The sequence below is a fragment of the Entelurus aequoreus genome, linkage group LG07, assembly GCF_033978785.1.
Source record: "Entelurus aequoreus isolate RoL-2023_Sb linkage group LG07, RoL_Eaeq_v1.1, whole genome shotgun sequence".
In the NCBI taxonomy this organism is placed as follows: domain Eukaryota; kingdom Metazoa; phylum Chordata; class Actinopteri; order Syngnathiformes; family Syngnathidae; genus Entelurus; species Entelurus aequoreus.
This window is the reverse complement of record NC_084737.1, coordinates 14,414,199-14,441,953: the sequence shown is the minus strand read 5'-3', so window position 1 is coordinate 14,441,953 and position 27,755 is coordinate 14,414,199. Positions and strand designations below refer to the sequence as shown.

The window sequence follows — 27,755 nt, the reverse complement described above, 5'->3', positions numbered from 1 at the left end:
GTTCATGATTATTTGCAAAAAAAACAAAGTTTCTCAGTGTGAACATGAAATATCTTGTCTTTGCAGTCTATTCAATTGAATATAAGTTGAAAAGGATTTGCTAATTATTGTATTCTGTTTTTATTTACCTTTTACACAACGTGCCAACTTCACTGCTTTTGGGTTTTGTACATGTCACAGGTTTGATTCCGTCCATCAGTTCTACTCATCAGCAGTCGGCAAGAAAATCCAGCTCGTCGCTCTCCTCCGGACACCTGGACGCCTTGCCAGGCTGCGCACCGTCTGGGGGAAAGCGACCTAAAACATGTGAAGATGAGATTGAGACATGAGGAGAAATGAATGACGCCGTGGTGGTCTCACCTGAGGACTGTGGACTCACTGACTGGAGCGATCCCGCGGGAGAGAAGCCTTCTGCTCCAGGCTGCTCTATAGAACCTGGTCCCGGTACCACCCCCATCTGAGGGCTACTGGGCTGCAGGCTGGGTCCTGGACGGACATTGTCCTGAGAAGGCTTTCCGAACAAGGACTGGGAGGGGCGGCTTTGACTGTGTTTCTGGTCTCTGGTGGGCGTGGACAAAGTTTTGGAGGCAAACAGGTGGTATTGAGAGAAGCCTCGACTCTCGTCAGTTTCACACGGACCTTCAAACGAGGAGGAGAAAGAGGACGGAGGGGGAGGCAGGGAGGAGAGGGGCTTGTAGGTGTCCTCCAGTGGTCCCAGACTGGACAACTGCTGGCTCAGAACCGCCACACTGCAGTCTGACGAGGGCGGGGGACACGGGCGGTCGCTCTTGCCCACCAGCTTGTGGATGTCCTGAAGTTTGTCAAGCACTTGCTTCATGTCCGGCCTCTTCTTCCACATCTTGTCCAGACACACGCAGGCCAGCGCCGCCATCTGCATGCTGCCGACCGGCTCTGTGGCGCCCCCTGCTGATAGAGCACAGTGTGTCCGCTCAAATAGGCCCACCGAGAACACAGAGGTGGCAAAACACTAGAGCTGCACGATTTTGAGACAAAACTTAATGGGGATTTTTCCGTCCATAATTGCTATTTTTATATTTTATACATATAGTCGTGGTCAAAAGTTTACATACACTTGTAAAGAACATAATGTCATGGCTGTCTTGAGTTTCCAATAATTTCCACAACTCTTATTTTTTTGTGATAAAGTGATTGGAGCATATACTTGTTGGTCACACAAAACATTCATGAAGTTTGGTTCTTTTATGAATTTATTATGGCTCTACTGAAAATGTGAGCAAATCTGCTGGGTCAAAAGTATACATACAGCAATGTTAAAGGCCTACTGAAAGCCACTACTACCGACCACGCAGTCTGATAGTTTATATATCAATGATGAAATCTTAACATTGCAACACATGCCAATACGGCCGGGTTAACTTATAAAGTGCAATTTTAAATTCCCCGCTAAACTTCCGGTTGAAAATGTCTATGTATGATGACGTTTGCGCGTGACGTCGATAGTTAAACGGAAGTATTCGGACACCATTGGATCCAATACAAAAAACTCTGTTTTCATCTCAAAATTCCACAGTATTCTGGACATCTGTGTTGGTGAATCTTTTGCAATTTGTTTAATGAACAATGAAGACTGCAAAGAAGAAAGTTGTAGGTGGGATCGGTGTATTAGCGGCTGGCTGTAGCAACACAACCAGGAGGACTTTGACTTGGATAGCAGACGCGCTATCCGACGCTAGCCGCCGACCGCACGGATGATCGGGTGAAGTCCTTCGTCCTTCCGTTGATCGCTGGAACGCAGATGACCACGGGTGTTGATGAGCAGATGAGGGCTGGCTGGCGTAGGTGGAGCGCTAATGTTTTTATCATAGCTCTGTGAAGTCCCGTTGCTAAGTTAGCTTCAATGGCGTCGTTAGCAACAGCATTGTTAAGCTTCGCCAAGCTGGAAAGCATTAACCGTGTAGTTACATGTCCATGGTTTAATAGTATTGTTGATTTTCTGTCTATCCTTCCAGTCAGGGGTTTATTTCTTTTGTTTCTATCTGCATTCAAGCATGATGCTATCACGTTAGCTCCGTAGCTAAAGTGCTTCGCCGATGTATTGTCGTGGAGATAAAAGTCACTGTGAATGTCCATTTCGCGTTCTCGACTCTCATTTTCAAGAGGATATAGTATCCGAGGTGGTTTAAAATACAAATCCGTGATCCACAATAGAAAAAGGAGAGAGTGTGGAATCCAATGAGCCCTTGTACCTAAGTTACGGTCAGAGCGAAAAAAGATGCGTCCTGCACTGCACTCTAGTCCTTCACTCTCACGTTCCTCATCCACGAATCTTTAATCCTGGCTCAAATTAATGGGGTAATCGTCGCTTTCTCGGTCCGAATCGCTCTCGCTGCTGGTGTAAACAATGGGGAAATGTGAGGAGCCTTTCAACTTGTGACGTCACGCTACTTCCGGTAGGGGCAAGGCTTTTTTTTATCAGCGACCAAAAGTTGCAAACTTTATCGTCGATGTTCTCTACAAAATCCTTTCAGCAAAAATATGGCAATATCGCGAAATGATCAAGTATGACACATAGAATGGATCTGCTATCCCCGTTTAAATAAAAACATTTCATTTCAGTAGGCCTTTAATATTTGCTTACATGTCCCTTGGCAGGTTTCACTGCAATAAGGCGCTTTTGGTAGCCATCCACAAGCTTCTGCTTGAATTTTTGACTACTCCTCTTGACAAATTGGTGCAGTTCAGCTAAACGTGTTGGTTTTCTGACATGGATTTGTTTCTTCAGCATTGTCCACACGTTTAAGTCAGGACTTTGGGAAGGCCATTCTAAAACCTTCATTCTAGCCTGATTTAGCCATTCATTTACCACTTTTGACATGTGTTTGGGGTCATTGTCCTGTTGGAACACCCAACTGCGCCTAAGACCCAACCTCCGGGCTGATGATTTTAGGTTGTCCTGAAGAATTTGGAGGTAATCCTCCTTTTTCATTGTCCCATTTACTCTCTGTAAAGCACCAGTTCCATTTGCAGCAAAACAGGCCCAGAGCAAAATACTACCACCACCATGCTTGACGGTTGTCAGGTTTAAGCACCGAACAATCTATTAAACAAAACAAGAAGCAAGGAATCAGGCAGAGGCAGAGTTCAATTTTGCTCATGAGGAGAATGCATGGAGCTGCACACTCAGTTACAGTCTCACCCTACGCTCTGAGGAACAGCCCACGCGCCCCCCATTTTATTCAGGAGTTCCCTCGTTACATCGCTGAGGCTGTTTCTAAAGCAGGGGTCACCAACCTTTTTGAAACCAAGAGCTACTTCTTGGGTACTGATTAATGCGAAGGGCTACCAGTTTGATACACACTTAAATAAATTGCCAGAAATAGCCAATTTGCTCAATTCACCTTTAACTCTATGTTATTATTAATAATTAATGATATTTACAATTAATTGAACGGTTTAAAAGAGGAGAAAACACGAAAAAAATGACAATTAAATTTTGAAACAGTTTATTTTCAATTTCGACTCTTTAAAATTCAAAATTCAACCGAAAAAAAGGAGAAAAACTAGCTAATTTGAATCTTTTTATGGAACATCATTACTAATTTTTCCTGATTAAGATTAATTTTAGAATTTTGATGACATGTTTTAAATAGGTTAAAATCCAATGTACACTTTGTTAGAATATATAACAAATTGGACCAAGCTATATTTCTAACAAAGACAAATCATTATTTCTTCTAGATTTTCCAGAACAAAATTTTTAAAAGAAATTCAAAAGACTTTGAAATAAGATTTAAATTTGATTCAACGGATTTTCCAGAATCATTTTTTTAAATTTTAATCATAATAAGTTTGAAGAAATATTTCACAAATATTCTTTGTTGAAAAAACAGAAGCTAAAATGAAGAATTAAATTAATATGTATTTATTATTCTTTACAATAAAAAAAATAAATTGACTTGAACATTGATTTAAATTGTCAGGAAAGAAGAGGAAGGAATTTAAAAGGTAAAAAGGTATATGTGTTTAAAAATCCTAAAATACTTCTTAAGGTTGTATTTTTTTCTCTAAAATTGTCTTTCTGAAAGTTATAAGAAGCAAAGTAAAAAAAATAATGAATTTATTTAAACAAGTGAAGACCAAGTCTTTAAAATATTTTCTTGGATTTTCAAATTCTATTTGAGTTTTGTCTCTCTTAGAATTAAAAATGTCGAGCAAAGCGAGACCAGCTTGCTAGTAAATAAATAAAATTAAAAAAATAGAGGCAGCTCACTGGTAAGTGCTGCTATTTGAGCTATTTTTAAGAACAGGCCAGCGGGCTACTCATCTGGTACTTACGGGCTACCTGGTGCCCGCGGGCACCGCGTTGGTGACCCCTGTTCTAAAGGGAGGGGTCAAATATTATACAAGCAGTTCAGTACGCACAATACGTGATTATTCAGAACGGAAATGTGCTGGTGGCTTTGTGATTGCGCCCTGTCTCTGCATTGTCTGCCTGCTATTGCCTTGTCTTCGTTGAGGTGCCTGAGGTCCGTCCTTGGCTGTTAGCAGGCTGAAAGACAGAAACATCTGCGGCGAGGCAACTCCTAACTTGCAGTGGAAGATAACAAGCTGACACAGCTGACTCTTCTCACCCTGGACACAAACTATTCTCCCCTCTCCCCTCAGGCAGGAGACAACGGTCCATCCAGACCCACACCTCCCGCTACCTGAACAGTTTTTTCCCCTCGGCCATCAGGCACATGAACAATAACTCCTAACAGTAGCTCCTTGAATTCCTTCTAAGTCTATAACAAGATCTGGTAGCTCAGTTACAGCTTGTATAATATGTGACCCCTCCCTTTAGAAGCAGCCTCAGCGATGTAACTAGGGAAATGGGGGGCGCATGGGCTGTTCCTCAGAACGTAGGGTGAGACTGTAACTGAGTGTGCAGCTCCATGCGTTCTCCTCATGAGCAAAATTGAACTCTGCCTCTGCCTGATTCCTTGCTTTTTGTTCTGTTTAATAGATTGTTCGGTGCTTAAACCTGACAACCGTCAAGCATGGTGGTGGTAGTATTATGTTCTGGGCCTGTTTTGTTGCCAATGGAACTGGTGCTTTACAGAGAGTAAATGGGACAATGACCCCAAACACATGTCAAAAGTGGTAAAGGAAGGGCTAAATCAGACTAGAATTAAGGCCTTCTGAAAGTCCTGACTTAAACGTGTGGACAATGCTGAATACCGTATTTTTCGGATTATAAATCGCTCCGGAGTATAAGTCGCACCGATCGAAAATGCATAATAAGAAGGAAAAAAACATATATAAGTCACACTGGAGTATAAGTCGCATTTTTGGGGGAAATTTATGTGATAAAACCCAACACCAAGAATAGACATTTGAAAGGCAATTTAAAATAAATAAAGAATAGTGAACAACAGGCTGAATAAGTGTACGTTATATGAGGCATAAATAACCAACTGAGAACGTGCCTGGTATGTTAACGTAACATATTATGGTAAGAGTCATTCAAATAACTATAACATATAGAACATGCTATACGTTTACCAAACAATCTGTCACTCCTAATCGCTAAATCCCATGAAATCTTCTTCCTCGTTGTCGCTCCTGGTATGCGCCGCTGGCGTCCTTTCTTTCTGCTGCTCGATCGCCGTTTTCTGCTGCATATTTCACTACGTCCAGCTTGTAATCTGCAGTACATGATTTCCTATGCGGTGCCATTTTTGTTAAGTTTTTATAAGTTACCGCCAATGTAGAAATTATTTTAATAGCTACGGCAGTAACATATAGCATATAGCAGTTAGCATCCCATGACCCACAATGCACTTCTGCCATGACCCTCCCTCGCCGAATTCTTATTGGTTGACGTGTGTGTGACGATTGCTGACATTTTGCTTCGTCTCTTCCGTGAATTAGATATATTTATGTAATATTTTACGGTAATGTGTTAATAATTTCACACATAAGTCGCTCCGGAGTATAAATCGCACCCCCAGCCAAACTATGAAAAAAACTGCGACTTATAATCCGAAAAATACGGTAAACAAGTCCATGTCAGAAAACCAACAAATTTAGCTGAACTGCATCAATTTTGTCAAGAGGAGTGGTCAAAAATTCAACCCGAAGCTTGTGGATGGCTACCAAAAGTGCCTTATAGCAGTGAAAGTGTCTGTAATATTAGTTGGACAGTCCGGGGTATGTGGTTAGTTCAAGTGTCTGTCATAACAGTAGGACAGTCTAGTGTTCATTGTTAGTTCAAGTGTCTGTAGTAATAGCAGGACAGGTAATTTAAGTGTGCATAATAACAGTAGAACAGTCCAGTAATTGTGGTTGGTTCAAGTGTCTGTAATAAAAGTAGGACAGGTCGTTTATGGTTGGTTGAAGCATACATAATAAGAGTAGGACAGTTCAGTATCCGTGGTTAGTTCAAGTATCCGTCATAACAGTAGGGCTATCCAGTGTTAGTGGTTAATTCAAGTGTCTGTAATAATAGTAAGACAATCCAGTGTCTTGGTTAGTTGAAGTATCTGTCATAACAGTAGGGCTGTCCAGTGTCTGTGGTTAGTTCAAGTGTCAGTAATTATACTAGGACAGTCCAGAGTTTGTGGTTAATTTAAGTGTCTGTAATAATAGTAAGATAGTCCAGTGTACATGGTTAGTTCAAATGTCTGCAATGTTAGTAAGATAGTCCAATGTACATGGTTAGTTCATGTGTCTGTAATAAGAGTAGAACCGGTAGAGATTATAGTTAGTTAAAGTGTCTGTCAAAGCATCATGACTGTCCAGTGTCTGTGGTTAGTTCAAGTGTCTGTAATAAAGGTGGGAAAATCCAGTGTTCATGGTTAGTTCAAGTATTTGTAATGATAGTAGCTCATGTAGAGTTTATGATTAAAGTTTTCGTAATACCAGCATGACAGTCTAGTGTCTGTGGTTAGTTCGAGTGTATGCCATAACAGTAGGACAGTCCGTGAATTAGATAAATGATATTATTTGATATTTTACGGTAATGTGTTAATAATTTCACACATAAGTCGCTCCGGAGTATACATCGCACCCCCGGCCCAACTATGAAAAAAATGTGACTTATAAGCCGAAAAATACGGTAAACAAGTCCATGTCAGAAAACCAACAAATTTAGCTGAACTGCATCAATTTTGTCAAGAGGAGTGGTCAAAAATTCAAGCAGAAGCTTGTGGATGGCTACCAAAAGCGCCTTATTGCAGTGAAACTTGCCAAGGGACATGTAACCAAATATTAACATTGCTGTATGTATACTTTTGACCCAGCAGATTTGCTCACATTTTCAGTAGACCCATAAAAAAATCATAAAAGAACCAAACTTCATGAATGTTTTTTGTGACCAACAAGTATGTGCTCCAATCACTCTATCACAAAAAAATAGGAGTTGTAGAAATTATTGGAAACTCAAGACAGCCATGACATTATGTTCTTTACAAGTGTATGTAAACTTTTGACCATGACTGTATGCACATGTAACTTTTTTTAATTTTTTTTTAGGTCTTTATTTTTAAGACATTTGCAAAAATGTAAAACATTTGTTTTCACCTTTTCATTGTGGGATATTGTGTGTAGAATTTTGAGGACAAAAACGAATTTATTCCATTTTGCAATAAGGCTGTAAAATAACAAAATGTGGACTTTCCAGATGCACTGTATTGGCGTCCTGACATCCACAAACTTGCTGTTTCCTCTAAACCAGAGGTGTCCAAACATTTTCCACTGAGGGCCGCACACTGAAAAATCAAAGCAAGCGGGGGCCATTTTGATATTTTTTATTTTAAAAACCAATACAATATATGTATAAAAAAGATACATTTAGGCCTCCACTCAGACTTGATCCCGGGGACCCCAAATTGTTTTGGTCAAAAAAAATATTACAAACGTGTCATTATTTAGTATTATTATTATTATTATTCAAGGTTTAAATCTCTAGATCAACATTAGGTCTATCTGTCAATATAACGCTTTTAAAGATTTAAGTTGTATGCCATTTTTGTCAAGGAAAACCGTGTTTTTTTATGGAAAAAAACACAAAATGTGCAATATTTTCCCCCAATAAAATTTTAAAGTGGAATATTTGAGATTATATAATAATTGGAGTCAGGGCCGGCCCGTGGCATAGGCCGTATAGGCAAATGCTAAGGGCGCCGTCCATCAGGGGGCGCCATGCCAGTGCCACAAATGTTGGAGAAAAAAAAATAAAAAAATAAAAGTTGGTACTATTATTTCTAAATACAAAAAATAATCCCACGTTAATTAAAATGCAAAGTAAAGCCTATTTAATAGAAATATTATTTGTTACAACATTACGCCCCCCCACGGTGCGCCCCCTCCCTTCCCTCCCTTCAACACAAGATGTCAAAACAGCCAAAACTGTCAGGTGCCCAGGGAAGAAAAAATAGAAAAGAAGAGGAGAAACGAGAAAAAGACAGAGGTAGCAGGTAGGTAACGTTAGCCTACATGAAATTATTTGTCTGTTACAGAATGTGATAGTAACCTGGCTTTTTTAGCATTAAGCTAATGTTACATGATTCAGCAATTGCTAATCAATAAATAGCTAGTTCTGTTTTAACGTCGGGTTAATATTGTGGAGAGGGCTAAATTGTTATGGAAAATAATAATGTAACGTTAGGTAATTACAGTACTCCCACCTTACATTCCTCAGGGACATTTGTATTAGATCTTTTAAGCAGGTGTTTTTTGTTTACATTATTATTGCCTTCTGGTTAGCTAATGTTTGCCCTGCAGGTAATAGTCACTTTTCCACCCCTTTATATATTAGGTATAGTTGTAAGCCTAGTTGTTAAAGTGCACATCATTAATGTTAATTAAGCAATATCACATGAGAGGGAATGCTGTTTTTAATTTGAGCACTGCTGTGATTCGGTTAAAGATAATCATAACATAACATTCTCATATAATATGTTGATTTGCTTTCTTTAAGTAAAAAAAAACGTCAAAGACAAAGCTATTCCGTTTCTTGTGAGTATATACACTTCACTGCCGATGTGGGGGGGCGCCACCTAAAATCTTGCCTAGGGCGCCAGGTTGGTTAGGGCCAGGCCTGATTGGAGTCTTAAAAAGGTCAATAACTCATAACAACATTGATTTTAATTCATTATTTTTTTGAGCAATGACACTTAAAAAAAAAAAGTCCCACTAAAATTATTGTGGATCCAAAAGGGTACTGCTCAGTAAAGTTTAAAAAAATAAATCCAACATTTTTTTTTTTACTTTTACCACAATAGTCTCAAGATCAACTTCAGATCTATCCGTCAATTATAAGTTTTATTGTTGTTTATGTTTTTTGTTTGTTCGTTTTAGGCCCTTCTTTAAAAAACTTTGTTTTTGAAATGGCAACCAAAAAATATGCAACATTTTCCCCCCAAAATATCTCAAAGTGGAATATTTAATGTGAAGTAAATGGAGCCTTGAATAGGTCAATAATTCATAATGACATTGATTTTGATTCTTTATTATTTTTCAAAGAAAGAAACAGCCTGCATGGCAGCTTTGTGTTATTAGAGTAAATAATGCAACATTTTCTTGTTACATTTCACCTGTTTGCTCTTTTATACCACTTTTTATGTATTTTTTTTTTCTTCATATTTTTAGAATGTGCCGCTGGGCTGTTGAAAAATGACCTGCGGGCCGCAAATGGCCCCCGGGACGCACTTTGGACACCCCTGCTCTAAACGCTTTTGATTGGCCAGGAGGCAAAGGGAAGGTAAAACTCCGCCTCTTGTGGGTATCACACTAATTAAAACCCCAACGTCGATGAATGGTGCAGCCTTACAAAAACACTGACCTGTGATAAGCCGCCGGTCCAGTTGTTGTCTCCAGGCCGATGTAGAAGAACCATCCGGACCCTCCTGGACATCCTGGACCAGGTCTTTCTGCAAGACCCACGGGAGATGTCAGTGAATGTGTGTGTTTGTGTTGGCACATGTGCGTGAAGGAGTTCTAACCAGATAAGTATCTTTCACCAGAGCTCGCCGACCAGTCAGGACCTCCAACAGCACCTGCAGCACACCAACACGCATGAGGACTCACCGGTTTGGTCCCGGTCCCCGGTGGGGGCGAGGGGGGCGCGCTCACCACTCCGAAGCTGTAGACGTCCACCGTGGTCCCCAGCTTTCCGTTCCTCACGTATTCCTCGGGCAGGTACGCCTGCGTGCCTCTCAGCGTGGATGTGCGGCCCAGCGTCGTGGTCTTGGACGCCGGGCGCTGAGGGACGAAGCGGGCCAAACCGAAGTCCGCCAGCTTGGCCACCATGTGGCGGTCCAACAGGATGTTGGAGCTGCAACAGGAAGTGGAATAAAAACTCGGTATCGGATCCAAGCAGGCAAAACAACAACCTTTTGACGTCTCCATGGATGACGGCGCTGTGCCCCTCTGGTGGGAAGTGGAGGAACTGCAGCGCTGCTGACGCTTCCACAACAACGCGGACCCTCTCGGACCAGGGGAGGGCGCGGGACCCCTAAACACAGTGTCAGTGTGTGTGTGTGCACGCGCCAGACAATGTGTGTGTGTGTATTACACTATGCAGCTGGTCCTCCAGGGATCGGTTCTCCATGTAGCTGTAGATGAGACAAAAACCTCCTGGTCCCTCACAGAAACCCAGCAGGTCCACAATGTTCCGGTGTCTAAACCTAGGGGAGGGGTTAAAAACGTGGATGGAGGAGAAAACCAAGTTGTAGAGGCGTGAGGATTCTCACTTGGAGAGTTTTTCCACTTCAGCGTCGAAGCTCTCCTTCAGCACGGCAAAGTCCAGGAGACAGTCCTGCGGAGAGCCGTGGTCTCATCAAACTTTGTGTCTTACATTAGCTGCAGCGCTAGCGCGGAAACAAACTGACTGACCAATCAGATACGAACAGAAACTTCTTCTGGCCCCGCCCCCAAATCAGACTCATGCGACGGGATTGGCTGACCTCTTTGAGCCGCTTGACTGCACAGTCGGTGTTCCTCATGGACGCTCTGTACACGTTTCCAAAGCCGCCTTCGCCGACCTGCAAGGCAGGAGAGAAGCCCTCCGTCCCAGCATGCACCTCTTCATACGACCAGCGCATCACACCGCAGCCGCCGTCGCCGATCGCTACCACAGGAGGGGCCTGGAGAGGCAACATCTGACTTTAACGAGTGTCGACAGAGACACTTCTGATGTTACATTTACCTGGGGGGATCCAGGTCTTTCGGACTGTAAACTGAAGGGAGGTGGGTCAGGTCTGGGTAGGGTCCCTCCTCCTCCTTTATCTACTAATTGAACGCAACACATTTCAATAACATGATTCTTTTTCCTGGTTTGTGCTTAGTTCAAGTGTTTGTCATAACGGTAGGGCAGTCCAGTGTCAGTGCCTTGTTCAAGTGTTTGTAATAAAGATAGGACAGTCCAGTGTTCGTGTTTAGTTCAAGTGTTGGTAATATTAGTAAGACAGTCCAGTGTCAGTGACTAGTTCAAGTGTCAGTAATAATAGTAAGACGGTCCAGTGTCAGTGACTAGTTCAAATGTTTGTAATAACGATAGGACAGTCCAGTGTTTGTGTTTAGTTCAAGTGTCAGTAATAATTGTAAGACAGTCCAGTGTCAGTGGATTGTTCAAGTGTTTGTAATAACGATAGGACAGTCCAGTGTTCGTGTTTAGTTCAAGTGTCAGTAATAATAGTAAGACAGTCCAGTGTCAGTAACTAGTTCAAATGTTTGTAACAACGATAGGATAGTCCAGTGTTTGTGCTTAGTTTAAGTGTCTGTCATAACAGTACGGCAGTCCAGTGTCAGTGCTTTGTTCAAGTGTTTGTAATAACGATAGGACAGTCCAGTGTTTGTGTTTAGTTCAAGTGTCAGTAATAATTGTAAGACAGTCCAGTGTCAGTGGATTGTTCAAGTGTTTGTAATAACGATAGGACAGTCCAGTGTTCGTGTTTAGTTCAAGTGTCAGTAATAATAGTAAGACAGTCCAGTGTCAGTAACTAGTTCAAATGTTTGTAACAACGATAGGATAGTCCAGTGTTTGTGCTTAGTTTAAGTGTCTGTCATAACAGTACGGCAGTCCAGTGTCAGTGCTTTGTTCAAGTGTTTGTAATAACGATAGGACAGTCCAGTGTTTGTGTTTAGTTCAAGTGTCAGTAATAATAGTAAAACAGTCCAGTGTCAGTGCCTAGTTCAAGTGTTTGTAATAACGATAAGACAGTCCAGTGTTTGTGTTTAGCTCAAGTGTCAGTAATAATAGTAAGACAGTCCAGTGTCAGTAACTAGTTCAAATGTTTGTAACAACGATAGGATAGTCCAGGGTTTGTGCTTAGTTTAAGTGTCTGTCATAACAGTACGGCAGTCCAGTGTCAGTGCTTTGTTCAAGTGTTTGTAATAACGATAGGACAGTCCAGTGTTTGTGTTTAGTTCAAGTGTCAGTAATAATAGTAAAACAGTCCAGTGTCAGTGCCTAGTTCAAGTGTTTGTAATAACGATAAGACAGTCCAGTGTTTGTGTTTAGCTCAAGTGTCAGTAATAATAGTAAGACAGTCCAGTGACAGTGCCTAGTTCAAGTGTTTGTAATAACGATAAGACAGTCCAGAGTTTGTGTTTAGTTCAAGTGTCAGTAATAATTGTAAGACAGTCCAGTGTCAGTGCCTTGTTCAAGTGTTTGTAATAACGATAGGACAGTCCAGTGTTTGTGTTTAGTTCAAGCGTCAGTAATAATTGTAAGACAGTCCAGTGTCAGTGCCTTGTTCAAGTGTTTGTAATAACGATGGGACATCCCAGTGTTTGTGTTTAGTTCAAGTGTCAGTAATAATAGTTACACAGTCTAGTGTCAGTGCCTAGTTCAAGTGTTTGTAATAACGATAGGACAGTCCAGTGTTTGTGCTTAGTTCAAGTGTCAGTAATAATTGTAAGACAGTCCAGTGTCAGTGCCTTGTTCAAGTGTTTGTAATAACGATAGGACAGTCAAGTGTTTGTGTTTAGTTCAAGTGTCAGTAATAATTGTAAGACAGTCCAGTGTCAGTGCCTAGTTCAAGTGTTTGCAATAACGATAGGACATCCCAGTGTTTGTGTTTAGTTCAAGTGTCTGTCATAACGATAGGACAGTCCAGTGTTCGTGTTTAGTTCAAGTGTCAGTAATAATTGTAAGACAGTCCAGTGTCAGTGACTAGTTCAAGTGTTTGTAATAACGATTGGACAGTCCAGTGTTTGTGCTTAGTTCAAGTGTCAGTAATAATTGTAAGACAGTCCAGTGTCAGTGACTAGTTCAAATTTTGTAATACCGATAGGACAGTCCAGTGTTTGTGTTTAGTTCAAGTGTCAGTAATAATAGTTAGACAGTCCAGTGTCAGTGCCTAGTTCAAGTGTTTGTAATAACGATAGGACAGTCCAGTGTTTGTGCTTAGTTCAAGTGTCAGTAATAATTGTAAGACAGTCCAGTGTCAGTGCCTTGTTCAAGTGTTTGTAATAACGATAGGACATCCCAGTGTTTGTGTTTAGTTCAAGTGTCTGTCATAACGATAGGACAGTCCAGTGTTCGTGTTTAGTTCAAGTGTCAGTAATAATAGTAAGACAGTCCAGTGTCAGTGACTAGTTCAAATGTTTGTAATACCGATAGGACTGTCCAGTGTTTGTGTTTAGTTCAAGTGTCAGTAATAATAGTTAGACAGTCCAGTGTCAGTGCCTAGTTCAAGTGTTTGTAATAACGATTGGACAGTCCAGTGTTTGTGCTTAGTTCAAGTGTCAGTAATAATTGTAAGGCAGTCCAGTGTCAGTGCCTTGTTCAAGTGTTTGTAATAACGATAGGACATCCCAGTGTTTGTGTTTAGTTCAAGTGTCTGTCATAACAATAGGACAGTCCAGTGTTCGTGTTTAGTTCAAGTGTCAGTAATAATAGTAAGACAGTCCAGTGTCAGTGACTAGTTCAAATTTTGTAATACCGATAGGACAGTCCAGTGTTTGTGTTTAGTTCAAGTGTCAGTAATAATAGTTAGACAGTCCAGTGTCAGTGCCTAGTTCAAGTGTTTGTAATAACGATAGGACAGTCCAGTGTTTGTGCTTAGTTCAAGTGTCAGTAATAATTGTAAGACAGTCCAGTGTCAGTGCCTTGTTCAAGTGTTTGTAATAACGATAGGACATCCCAGTGTTTGTGTTTAGTTCAAGTGTCTGTCATAACGATAGGACAGTCCAGTGTTCGTTTTTAGTTCAAGTGTCAGTAATAATAGTAAGACAGTCCAGTGTCAGTGCCTAGTTCAAGTGTTTGTAATAACGATAAGACAGTCCAGTGTTTGTGTTTAGTTCAAGTGTCAGTAATAATTGTAAGACAGTCCAGTGTCAGTGCCTTGTTCAAGTGTTTGTAATAACGATAGGACATCCCAGTGTTTGTGTTTAGTTCAAGTGTCTGTCATAACGATAGGACAGTCCAGTGTTCGTGTTTAGTTCAAGTGTCAGTAATAATAGTAAGACAGTCCAGGGTCAGTGACTAGTTCAAATGTTTGTAATACCGATAGGACTGTCCAGTGTTTGTGTTTAGTTCAAGTGTCAGTAATAATAGTTAGACAGTCCAGTGTCAGTGCCTAGTTCAAGTGTTCGTAATAACGATTGGACAGTCCAGTGTTTGTGCTTAGTTCAAGTGTCAGTAATAATTGTAAGGCAGTCCAGTGTCAGTGCCTTGTTCAAGTGTTTGTAATAACGATAGGACATCCCAGTGTTTGTGTTTAGTTCAAGTGTCTGTCATAACAATAGGACAGTCCAGTGTTCGTGTTTAGTTCAAGTGTCAGTAATAATAGTAAGACAGTCCAGTGTCAGTGACTAGTTCAAATTTTGTAATACCGATAGGACAGTCCAGTGTTTGTGTTTAGTTCAAGTGTCAGTAATAATAGTTAGACAGTCCAGTGTCAGTGCCTAGTTCAAGTGTTTGTAATAACGATAGGACAGTCCAGTGTTTGTGCTTAGTTCAAGTGACAGTAATAATTGTAAGACAGTCCAGTGTCAGTGCCTTGTTCAAGTGTTTGTAATAACGATAGGACATCCCAGTGTTTGTGTTTAGTTCAAGTGTCTGTCATAACGATAGGACAGTCCAGTGTTCGTTTTTAGTTCAAGTGTCAGTAATAATAGTAAGACAGTCCAGTGTCAGTGCCTAGTTCAAGTGTTTGTAATAACGATAAGACAGTCCAGTGTTTGTGTTTAGTTCAAGTGTCAGTAATAATTGTAAGACAGTCCAGTGTCAGTGCCTTGTTCAACTGTTTGTAATAACGATAGGACATCCCAGTGTTTGTGTTTAGTTCAAGTGTCTGTCATAACGATAGGACAGTCCAGTGTTCGTGTTTAGTTCAAGTGTCAGTAATAATAGTAAGACAGTCCAGTGTCAGTGACTAGTTCAAATGTTTGTAATACCGATAGGACAGTCCAGTGTTTGTGTTTAGTTCAAGTGTCAGTAATAATAGTTAGACAGTCCAGTGTCAGTGCCTAGTTCAAGTGTTTGTAATAACGATAGGACAGTCCAGTGTTTGTGTTTAGTTCAAGTGTCAGTAATAATTGTAAGACAGTCCAGTGTCAGTGCCTTGTTCAAGTGTTTGTAATAACGATAGGACATCCCAGTGTTTGTGTTTAGTTCAAGTGTCTGTCATAACGATAGGACAGTCCAGTGTTCGTGTTTAGTTCAAGTGTCAGTAATAATAGTAAGACAGTCCAGTGTCAGTGACTAGTTCAAATGTTTGTAATACCGATAGGACAGTCCAGTGTTTGTGTTTAGTTCAAGTGTCAGTAATAATAGTTAGACAGTCCAGTGTCAGTGCCTAGTTCAAGTGTTTGTAATAACGATAGGACAGTCCAGTGTTTGTGCTTAGTTCAAGTGTCAGTAATAATTGTTAGACAGTCCAGTGTCAGTGCCTTGTTCAAGTGTTTGTAATAACGATAGGACATCCCAGTGTTTGTGTTTAGTTCAAGTGTCTGTCATAACGATAGGACAGTCCAGTGTTCGTGTTTAGTTCAAGTGTCAGTAATAATAGTAAGACAGTCCAGTGTCAGTGACTAGTTCAAATGTTTGTAATACCGATAGGACAGTCCAGTGTTTGTGTTTAGTTCAAGTGTCAGTAATAATAGTTAGACAGTCCAGTGTCAGTGCCTAGTTCAAGTCCAGTGTTTGTTTTTAGTTTAGGTGTCTGTCATAACAGTAGGACAGTCCTGTGTCGGTGCATGGTTCAATTGTCGATAACAACAGAAGGACAGTGCAGTGTCAGTGCCTAGTTCAAGTGTCAGTAATAATAGTAGGACAGTACAGTGTCAGTGCCTAGTTCAAGTGTTTGTAATAACGCTAGGACAGTCCAGTGTTTGTGTTTAGTTCAAGTGTCAGTAATGATAGTAAGACAGTACAGTGTCCATGGTTAGTTCAAGCGTCTACAACAATAGTAGGACTGTCGAGCGTCTGTGGTTAGTTCAAGTGCCTGAAATAATATTAGGACAGGTAGAGTGTATGGTTAGTTAAAGTGTCCATAAAATAAACAGCATGACAGTCCAGTGTCTCAGGTTACTTCAAATGTCTGTCATCACAGTAAGACAATCCAGAGTTGGTGCTTGGTTCAATTGTCGATAACAACAATAGGACAGTGCAGTGTCTGTGACTAGTTCAAGTGTTTCGTAATAACGGTAGGAGAGTCCAGTGTTTGTGGTTAATTTAAGTGTGTGTCATAACAGTAGAGCAGTCTAGTGTCAGTGCCTAGTTCAAGTGTTTGTAATAACACTAGGACAGTCCAATGTTTGTGTTTAGTTCAAGTGTCAGTAATAACAGTAAGACAGTCCAGTGTCCATGGTTAGTTTAAGTGTCTGTAACAATAGTAGGACTGTCCAGCGTCTGTGGTTAATTCAAGTGTCTGTAATAATAGTAGGAAAGGGAGTTTATGGTTAGTGTCTATCAAAACAGCATGACAGTCCAGTGTCTGTGGTTAGTTCAAGTGTCTGCAATAAAGGTGGGACAATCCAGTGTTCATGGTTAGTTCAAGTATTTGTAATGATAGTAGCACAGGCAGAATTTATGGTTAAAGTGTTCGTAATAACAGCATGACAGTCCAGTGTCTGTGGTTAGTCCAAGTGTATGCCATAACAGTAGGATAGTCCAGTGTTCATGGTTAGTTTAAGTGTCTATACTAAAAGTAGGACAGTCCAGTGTCTGTGGTTAGTTCAAGTGTTTGTCGCAAAAGTAGGACAGTCATGTGATTATTTTTTAGTTCAAGTGTCTGTAATATTAGTTGGACAATCTGGGGTATGTGGTTAGTTCAATTGTCCGTGTAAAAGTAGGACAGTCCAGTGTCACAGGCTAGTTCAAGTGTCTGTCATAACAGTAGGGCAGTCCAGTGTTCATTGTTAGTTTAAGTGTCTTTAGTAATAGCGGGACAGGTAATGTAAGTGTGTATAATAACAGTAGAAAGGTCCAGTAATTATGGTTAGTTCAAGTGTCTGTTATAAAAGTAGGAACTTTTATTACATGGTTAGTTGAAGCATCCATAATAAGAGTAGGAAAGTTCAGTGTCTATGGTTAGTTCAAGTGTTTGTCGTAAAAGTAGGACAGTTCAATAGCTGAAGTTAGTGCAAGTGTCCGTCGTAAAAGTAGGAGAGTTCAGTGTCTCTTGTTAGTTCAAGTGTCTGTAATAATAGTAGGGTCTGTAATAATAGTAGGACAGTCTGGTAGATGTGGTTACTTTAAGTGTCTGTCGTAAAAGTAGGACAGTCCAGTGTCTGTGGTTAGTTCAAGTGTTTGTCGCAAAAGTAGGACAGTCATGTGATTGTTTTTTAGTTCAAGTGTCTGTAATATTAGTTGGACAATCCAGGGTATGTGGTTAGTTCAATTGTCCGTGTAAAAATAGGACAGTCCAGTGTCACAGGCTAGTTCAAGTGTCTGTCATAACAGTAGGACAGTCCAGTGTTCATTGTTAGTTTAAGTGTCTTTAGTAATAGCAGGACAGGTAATGTAAGTGTGTATAATAACAGTAGAAAGGTCCAGTAATTATGGTTAGTTCAAGTGTCTGTAATAAAAGTAGGACACTTTTATTACATGGTTAGTTGAAGCATCCATAATAAGAGTAGGACAGTTCAGTGTCTGTGGTTAGTTCAAGTGTTTGTCGTAAAAGTAGGACAGTTCATTAGCTGAAGTTAGTACAAGTGTCTGTCGTAAAAGTAGGAGAGTTCAGTGTCTCTTGTTAGTTCAAGTGACTGTAATAATAGTAGGGTCTGTAATAATAGTAGGACAGTCTGGTAGATGTGGTTACTTTAAGTGTCTGTCGTAAAAGTAGGACAGTCCAGTGTCTGTGGTTAGTTCAAGTGTTTGTCGCAAAAGTAGGACAGTCATGTGATTGTTTTTTTAGTTTCAAGTGTCTGTAATATTATTTGGACAGTCCAGGGAATGTGGTTAATTCAAGTGTCTGTGTAAAAGTAGGACAGTCCAGTGTCACAGGCTAGTTCAAGTGTCTGTCATAACAGTAGGACAGTCCAGTGTTCCTTGTTAGTTTAGGTGTCTGTAGTAATAGCAGGACATGTAATTTAAGTGTACATAATAACAGTAGAAAAGTCCAGTAATTATGGTTAGTTTAAGTGTCTTTAATAAAAGTAGGACAGGTTTTTCATGGTTAGTTGAAGCATCCATAATAAGAGTAAGACAGTTCAGTGTCTGTGGTTAGTTCAAGTGTTTGTCGTAAAAGTAGGACAGTTCAATAGCTGAAGATAGTACAAGTGTCCGTCGTAAAAGTAGGAGAGTTCAGTGTCTCTTGTTAGTTCAAGTGACTGTAATAATAGTAGGGTCTGTAATAATAGCAGGACAGTCTGGTAGATGTGGTTACTTTAAGTGTCTGTCGTAAAAGTAGGACAGTCCAGTGTCTGTGGTTAGTTCAAGTGTTTGTCGCAAAAGTAGGACAGTCATGTGATTGTTTTTTTAGTTTCAAGTGTCTGTAATATTATTTGGACAGTCCAGGGAATGTGGTTAATTCAAGTGTCTGTGTAAAAGTAGGACAGTCCAGTGTCACAGGCTAGTTCAAGTGTCTGTCATAACAGTAGGACAGTCCAGTGTTCCTTGTTAGTTTAGGTGTCTGTAGTAATAGCAGGACATGTAATTTAAGTGTACATAATAACAGTAGAAAAGTCCAGTAATTATGGTTAGTTTAAGTGTCTTTAATAAAAGTAGGACAGGTTTTTCATGGTTAGTTGAAGCATCCATAATAAGAGTAGGACAGTTCAGTGTCTGTGGTTAGTTCAAGTGTTTGTCGTAAAAGTAGGACAGTTCAATAGCTGAAGATAGTACAAGTGTCCGTCGTAAAAGTAGGAGAGTTCAGTGTCTCTTGTTAGTTCAAGTAACTGTAATAATAGTAGGGTCTGTAGTAATAGTAGGACAGTCTGGTAGATGTGGTTACTTTAAGTGTCTGTCGTAAAAGTAGGACAGTCCAGTGTCTGTGGTTAGTTCAAGTATTTGTCGCAAAAGTAGGACAATCATGTGATTGTTTTTTAGTTCAAGTGTCTGTAATATTAGTTGGACAGTCCGGGGTATGTGGTTAGTTCAAGTGTCCGTGTAAAAGTAGGACTTTCTAGTGTCACAGGATAGTTCAAGTGTCTGTCACAACAGTGGGACAATCCAGTGTTCCATTGTTAGTTTAAGTGTCTTTAGTAATAGCAGGACAGGTAATGTAAGTGTGCATAATAACAGTAGAAAGGTCCAGTAATTATGGTTACCGGTAGTTCAAGTGTTTGTCGTGAAAGTAGGACAGTTCAATAGCTGAAGTTAGTGCAAGTGTCCGTCGTAAAAGTAGGAGAGTTCAGTGTCTCTTGTTAGTTCAAGTGTCTGTAATAATAGTAGGGTCTGTAATAATAGTAGGACAGTCTGGTAGATGTGGTTACTTTAAGTGCCTGTCGTAAAAGTAGGACAGTCCTGTGTCTGTGGTTAGTTCAAGTGTTTGTCGCAAAAGTAGGACAGTCATGTGATTGTTTTTTAGTTCAAGTGTCTGTAATATTAGTTGGACAATCCGGGGTAAGTGGTTAGTTCAATTGTCTGTGTAAAAGTAGGACAGTCCAGTGTCACAGGCTAGTTCAAGTGTCTGTCATAACAGTAGGACAGTCCAGTGTTCATTGTTAGTTTAAGTGTCTTTAGTAATAGCAGGACAGGTCATTTAAGTGTGCATAATAACAGTAGAAAGGTCCAGTAATTATGGTTAGTTCAAGTGTCTTTAATAAAAGTAGGACAGGTTTTTCATGGTTAGTTGAAGCATCCATAAGAAGAGTAGGACAGTTCAGTGTCTGTGGTTAGTTAAAGTGTTTGTCGTAAAAGTCGGACAGTTCAGTAGCTGAAGTTAGTACAAGTGTCCGTCGTAAGAGTAGGAGACTTCAGTGTCTCTTGTTAGTTCAAGTGACTGTAATAATAGTAGGGTCTGTAGTAATAGTAGGACAGTCTGGTAGATGTGGTTACTTTAAGTGTCTGTCGTAAAAGTAGGACAGTCCAGTGTCTGTGGTTAGTTCAAGTATTTGTCGCAAAAGTAGGACAATCATGTGATTGTTTTTTAGTTCAAGTGTCTGTAATATTAGTTGGACAGTCCGGGGTATGTGGTTAGTTCAAGTGTCCGTGTAAAAGTAGGACTTTCTAGTGTCACAGGATAGTTCAAGTGTCTGTCACAACAGTAGGACAGTCCAGTGTTCCATTGTTAGTTTAAGTGTCTTTAGTAATAGCAGGACAGGTAATGTAAGTGTGCATAATAACAGTAGAAAGGTCCAGTAATTATGGTTACCGGTAGTTCAAGTGTTTGTCGTGAAAGTAGGACAGTTCAATAGCTGAAGTTATTACAAGTGTCTGTTGTAAAAGTCGGAGAGTTCAGTGTCTCTTGTAAGTTCAAGTGTCTGAAATAATAGTAGGGTCTGTAATAATAGTAGGACAGTCTGGTAGATGTGGTTACTTTAAGTGTCCGTCGTAAAAGTAGGACAGTCCAGTGTCTGTGGTTAGTTCAAGTGTTTGTCGCAAAAGTAGGACAGTCATGTGATTGTTTTTTAGTTCAAATGTCTGTAATATTAGTTGGACAGTCCGGGGTATGTGGTTAGTTCAAGTGTCTGTCATAAAAGTAGGACATTCCAGTGTTAATTTTTAGTGTCTGTAGTAATAGCAAGACAGGTAATTTAAGTGTGCATTATAATAGTAGAACAGTCCAGTAATTATGGTTAGTTCAAGTGTCTGTAATAAAAGTAGGACAGGTCGTTTATGGTTGGTTGAAGCATTGATAATAAGAGTAGGACAGTTCAGTGTCTGTGGTTAGTTCAAGTGTCTGTCGTAAAAATAGGAAAGTTCAGTGTTTCTTGTTAGTTAAAGTGTCTGTAATAATAGTAGGGTCTGTAATAGTAGGACAGTCTGATAGATGTGGTTACTTTAAGTGTCTGTCGCAAAAGTAGGACAGTTCAGTGTCTGTGGTTAGTTCAAGTGTCTGTCGTAAAAATAGGAAAGTTCAGTGTTTCTTGTTAGTTAAAGTGTCTGTAATAATAGTAGGGTCTGTAATAGTAGGACAGTCTGATAGATGTGGTTACTTTAAGTGTCTGTCGCAAAAGTAGGACAGTTCAGTGTCTGTGGTTAGTTCAAGTGTCTGTCGTAAAAATAGGAAAGTTCAGTGTTTCTTGTTAGTTAAAGTGTCTGTAATAATAGTAGGGTCTGTAATAGTAGGACAGTCTGATAGATGTGGTTACTTTAAGTGTCTGTCGCAAAAGTAGGACAGTCATGCGATTGTTGTTAGTTCAAGTGTCTGTAATATTAGTTGGACAGTCCGGTGTTAGTTCAAGTGTCTGTGTAAAAGTAGGACAGTCCAGTGTCAGAGGCTAGTTCAAGTGTCTGTCATAACAGTAGGATAGTCCAGTGTTACTTTAAGTGTCTGTCGTAAAAGTAGGGCAGTTCAGTGTCTAAGGTTGGTTCAAGTGTCTGTAATAATATCCAGACAGTTCAGTGTTGGTGCTGATTTCAAAAGTAAAATGATAAATAGAACGGCACCTTTATTGCCGATCACGTGAGTGGTCAGTGTGGGCGGGGCCACCACAAATTTGGGGGGCGGGTCAAAGGCACAGAAGGCATCAGGAGGCCGAAAGGGAGCAGCTGGAGGAGCAACAGGAGCCGGTGGTGACAAGCTGGACGCCCCTAAAGAATGACATCACATATTGAACATTTAGTAGTAGTCCAGGGTTCAGAGGGTCGGTGAACCCACAGCCAAGGATGACGTCTCTGGGGCGGAGAAGCTGGAGATGCTCCAGCAGGTCCAGCAGGTCCCCAACGCGACCATTCCTGTTCATCCATTGGCTCATTACACAGTCGGTCCGCCTCTCTTTCCTCTCAGCCAATCGCACGCTGACTTGGTCTTGCAGGACCTCAGAGGCTGCAATAGAAAGGGAATTCATTCAAAAATAAGTGAAATAGTTCCAGCGCCCGAATTTAACCGCGGCAAGTGCCGCGACCGCCTTCGTCATTTTCCATAATGCCCAAAAATTTTTACCAACATTTGCGGCAAGAACATGCCGTGACCGCCCTTGACTTTTTACTTGTTAATGGACGAGGAATGTAACGGTAAATGGTATAATGATAATTTGCGATAATCCCAGACGGTTAGTAATACCGTTACATTTTTTAATTACCGAAAAACCGTCATTTAATAATGCATTTTAGGCAACAGGAAGTCAGGCGCATGCGCGCTAGCGGTGTTTGGCTTGATAATCATGGCGGACCAACGACACCGACTTTGCTGCGGAGATTTCCCCTTGGAGTAAACGGAGCCAAGCGCTTGGTTTAACGTCATTTCCCCTCGCTTCCCGCCGTGTGTTTAAGTGCGCACTGCTGTGTTTAGATGGAGACAGGTGTGGACAATATTGTCCCCACACTAAAAGTATACAGCCAAGGAGAAAACTATTTGATGTTTTGCGTGTGTCCGAACGTTGTCACAACTTGTTTATAAAGTCTTAATTTTGTTTACTGGGATGCTCACTCCTCCTTTATTTCAACTGCTAACTGTATCAGTGTTCAAATAATATCAATACTAGGTCAAATGTGTAGTCATCTCATCGAATTGAACGCAGGGGGTGAAGATTGTTTATTCGATTTGAGAGGACAAAGCTTGTTTATTAGACTTCATCTTCATTAGCCAAACTGCTTTGTGGTTTATTTTGATATCAAAAAGTAAACATGTTTTTTTCATGTCTTAAAAAAACATTCATGTGACACATCATTTTGTTAATGTTTTATTGTGTATAGTTAATTCCTATACGACATATTTCTGCTCAAACTCTTAATGGATCCGTCCCGATACGTCATCTACATCTATATATAAATGTACATCACTTAAAAAAAATTCTAAACTCTCTCTATCAAAATGTAAAAATAGAGATAAAGGTATCATGTATTGACAAAAAGCTGACAAGTTGATGTTATTAAAGAATTTAAAAAAAACCAATATGTGTCTATAAATATATGGATATTGTTTATCTATAGTCTTTTTGTTAGACATTACAAATGACATGATGGTATTACGTTCACACCCCAACACTGCTTTACTTAATCAGTAATCATGATTTCAATATTGATAACAATAATCTTAATTATTACTTTGGCCATAATTGGCAGCCCTAGATCTCATACATGAACACTATTTTTAATATATATATATATATATATATATATATATATATATATATATATATATATATATATATATATATATATTAGGGCTGCAACTAACGATTAATTTGATAATCGATTAATCTGTCGATTATTACTTCGATTAATCGATTAGTAATCGGATAAAAGAGACAAACTACATTTCTATCCTATCCAGTATTTTATTGAAAAAAAAACAGCATACTGGCACCATACTTATTTGATTATTGTTTCTCAGCTGTTTGTACATGTTGCAGTTTATAAATAAAGGTTTATTTACGGTAAAAAAAAAATTAAAAAAAAATTCTTTTTTTTTAAAAAGCCTCTGCGCATGCGCATAGCATAGATCCAACGAATCGATGACTAAATTAATCGGCAACTATTTTTATAATCGATTTAATCGATTAGTTGTTGCAGCCCTAATATATATATAGTCGAGGTTTCTGTGGTTTATCCGTTATACAGTGCTCAATACCGGGGTAGAACGAAATATACGTTAGGTCAGGAAAAAACACAGAGGCTATATCATCCCTACAAGCCTGTTTCGCAGGTTTCCCTGCTCGTCAGGGGATATTATTTTATTTTATAGGACAGTCCAGTGTCAGTGCCTAGCTCAAGTGTTTGTAATAACGCCAGGACAGTCCAGTATTTGTGTTTAGTTCAAGTGTCAGTAATGATAGTAAGACAGTACAGTGTCCAAGGTTAGCTCAAGCGTCTGCAACAATAGTAGGACTGTCCAGCGTCCGTGGTTAGTTCAAGTTTTAACAACAATAGGACAGTGCCATGTCCGTGACTAGTTCAAGTGTTCGTGATAACGGTAGGAGAGTCCAGTGTTTGTGGTTAATTTAAGTGTGTGTCATAACAGTAGAGCAGTCCAGTGTCAGTGCCTAGTTCAAGTGTTTGTAATAACACTAGGACTGTCCAGTGTTTGTGTATAGTTCAAGTGTCAGTAATGATAGTAAGACAGTACAGTGTCCAAGGTTGGCTCAAGCGTCTGCAACAATAGTAGGACTGTCGAGCGTCTGTGGTTAGTTCAAGTGCCTGAAATAATATTAGGACAGGTAGAGTGTATGATTAGCTAAAGTGTCCATAAAATAAACAGCATGACAGTCCAGTGTCTCTGGTTACTTCAAATGTCTGTCATCACAGTAGGACAATCCAGAGTTGGTGCTTCGTTCAATTGTCGATAACAACAATAGGACAGTGCCGTGTCCGTGACTAGTTCAAGTGTTCGTGATAACGGTAGGAGAGTCCAGTGTTTGTGGTTAATTTAAGTGTGTGTCATAAAAGTAGAGCAGTCCAGTGTCAGTGCCTAGTTCAAGTGTTTGTAATAACACTAGGACAGTCCAGTGTTTGTGTTTAGTTCAAGTGTCAGTAATGATAGTAAGACAGTACAGTGTCCAAGGTTGGCTCAAGCGTCTGCAACAATAGTAGGACTGTCGAGCGTCTGTGGTTAGTTCAAGTGCCTGAAATAATATTAGGACAGGTAGAGTGTATGGTTAGTTAAAGTGTCCATAAAATAAACAGCATGACAGTCCAGTGTCTCTGGTTACTTCAAATGTCTGTCATCACAGTAAGACAATCCAGAGTTGGTGCTTGGTTCATTTGTCGATAACAACAATAGGACAGTGCCGTGTCCGTGACTAGTTCAAGTGTTCGTAATAACAGTAGGAGAATCCAGTGTTTGTGGTTAATTTAAGTGTGTGTCATAACAGTAGAGCAGTCCAGTGTCAGTGCCTAGTTCAAGTGTTTGTAATAACGCCAGGACAGTCCAGTGTTTGTGTTTAGTTCAAGTGTCAGTAATGATAGTAAGACAGTACAGTGTCCAAGGTTAGCTCAAGCGTCTGCAAGAATAGTAGGACTGTCCAGCGTCTGTGGTTAGTTCAAGTGCCTGAAATAATATTAGGACAGGTAGAGTGTATGGTTAGTTAAAATGTCCATAAAATAAACACCATGACAGTCCAGTGTCTCTGGTTACTTCAAATGTCTGTCATCACAGTAGGACAATCCAGAGTTGGTGTTGGTTCATTTGTCGATAACAACAATAGGACAGTGCCGTGTCCGTGACTAGTTCAAGTGTTCGTAATAACGGTAGGAGAGTCCAGTGTTTGTGGTTAATTTAAGTGTGTGTCATAACAGTAGAGCAGTCCAGTGTCAGTGCCTAGTTCAAGTGTTTGTAATAACACTAGGACAGTCCAGTGTTTGTGTTTAGTTCAAGTGTCAGTAATGATAGTAAGACAGTCCAGTGTCCAAGGTTAGCTCAAGCGTCTGCAACAATAGTAGGACTGTCCAGCGTCTGTGGTTAGTTCAAGTGCCTGAAATAATATTAGGACAGGTAGAGTGTATGATTAGCTAAAGTGTCCATAAAATAAACACCATGACAGTCCAGTGTCTCTGGTTACTTCAAATGTCTGTCATCACAGTAGGACAATCCAGAGTTGGTGCTTCGTTCAATTGTCGATAACAACAATAGGACAGTGCCGTGTCCGTGACTAGTTCAAGTGTTCGTGATAACGGTAGGAGAGTCCAGTGTTTGTGGTTAATTTAAGTGTGTGTCATAACAGTAGAGCAGTCCAGTGTCAGTGCCTAGTTCAAGTGTTTGTAATAACACTAGGACTGTCCAGTGTTTGTGTTTAGTTCAAGTGTCAGTAATGATGGTAAGACAGTACAGTGTCCAAGGTTAGCTCAAGCGTCTGCAACAATAGTAGGACTGTCCAGCGTCCGTGGTTAGTTCAAGTGCCTGAAATAATATTAGGACAGGTAGAGTGTATGGTTAGTTAAAATGCCCATAAAATAAACAGCATGACAGTCCAGTGTCTCTGGTTACTTCAAATGTCTGTCATCACAGTAGGACAATCCAGAGTTGGTGTTGGTTCATTTGTCGATAACAACAATAGGACAGTGCCGTGTCCGTGACTAGTTCAAGTGTTCGTAATAACGGTAGGAGAGTCCAGTGTTTGTGGTTAATTTAAGTGTGTGTCATAACAGTAGAGCAGTCCAGTGTCAGTGCCTAGTTCAAGTGTTTGTAATAACACTAGGACAGTCCAGTGTTTGTGTTTAGTTCAAGTGTCAGTAATGATAGTAAGACAGTCCAGTGTCCAAGGTTAGCTCAAGCGTCTGCAACAATAGTAGGACTGTCCAGCGTCTGTGGTTAGTTCAAGTGCCTGAAATAATATTAGGAAAGGTAGAGTGTATGATTAGCTAAAGTGTCCATAAAATAAACACCATGACAGTCCAGTGTCTCTGGTTACTTCAAATGTCTGTCATCACAGTAGGACAATCCAGAGTTGGTGCTTCGTTCAATTGTCGATAACAACAATAGGACAGTGCCGTGTCCGTGACTAGTTCAAGTGTTCGTGATAACGGTAGGAGAGTCCAGTGTTTGTGGTTAATTTAAGTGTGTGTCATAACAGTAGAGCAGTCCAGTGTCAGGGGATATTATTTTATTTTATAAAATCCCCTGACGAGCAGGGAAACCTGCGAAACAGGCTTGTAGGGATGATATAGACTCTGTGTTTTTATCTCCTGCCTGGAAAGAAAATAATGTTTGCCTTGGTGTCCTAAAATATGAGCCCTCCTTTAAGGCAACACTTTCCTTGACCTTAAAAAGTTAAAATTCGAGGCATGTAGTTCATATATATCATATCATATATTACACAATGTCTACATAATTATAGTAATTCATTTAAATAACAAAAAAAACTTTTCCAACGCAACTTAACGATGTAAACGAAAGAAAGGTGGGAGGGAGAATCCCTCCAAGTTTCAAGTTAGCACTTTTAGTCTGGTTCTGGCTCACCGAAGCGGGTCCAGTCCAAGTCTGACAGGCCATCCATGACCCGGCAGAACTCCCAGTGAACCGGAGCCGGCAGCTGGTACAAGAAGTGTCCTCGGACGTCTCCTCGGGACATGTTGTTTCAAGTCTGAATGGAAGTTCCCTGGGACTAGCTAGCAGGCTAACAGGCTAACGGCCCCATGTGGCGAGCAGCACCAGCAGAACCGCACACGTCCGGACCTGGATCGCTCCGGCTCATTGGTGCTGCCCTGGCCCGAACCCGCAACATTCGAGGAGTGCAAAAAGTTGCTAAAAGCTGGGCTACTTCCGGACACGGTGTTTACCGGGGGGGGTGGGCGG

General features: G+C 40.3%; 1 protein-coding gene across 2 annotated transcripts; it reads right to left on the bottom strand.

Annotated features, from left to right (window-relative positions):
- Window positions 1-139: 139 nt before the first annotated feature.
- irak1 (interleukin-1 receptor-associated kinase 1) lies at window positions 140-27,755 on the bottom strand. Of its 2 annotated transcripts, none has more exons than XM_062052634.1 (13): window positions 27,420-27,755; window positions 22,182-22,349; window positions 21,971-22,114; window positions 11,174-11,256; window positions 10,932-11,111; window positions 10,719-10,783; window positions 10,541-10,652; window positions 10,359-10,480; window positions 10,099-10,300; window positions 9,969-10,022; window positions 9,809-9,896; window positions 361-927; window positions 140-297 (listed from the first exon to the last, which is right to left on the bottom strand). In XM_062052634.1, the coding sequence occupies exons 1-13, from the start codon at window positions 27,529-27,531 to the stop codon at window positions 209-211; spliced, it is 1,986 nt and encodes a 661-aa protein (XP_061908618.1). In that variant the 5' UTR covers window positions 27,532-27,755; the 3' UTR covers window positions 140-208. The 2 variants fall into 2 exon arrangements, with proteins under 2 accessions (XP_061908618.1, XP_061908619.1); XM_062052635.1 differs by having other exon boundaries at window positions 361-924.

Excerpts from the sequence above, each read along its gene's own strand:
- irak1 (XM_062052634.1), bottom strand. The coding sequence starts at position 27,531 with ATGTCCCGAGGAGACGTCCGAGGACACTTCTTGTACCAGCTGCCGGCT. Across the intron at positions 10,481-10,540 it reads TGGAGGACCAGCTGCATAGT|GGGTCCCGCGCCCTCCCCTG; the intron begins GTAATACACACA and ends CACTGTGTTTAG. Across the intron at positions 928-9,808 it reads GGACCGGCGGCTTATCACAG|CAGGGGGCGCCACAGAGCCG; the intron begins GTCAGTGTTTTT and ends GTGCTCTATCAG.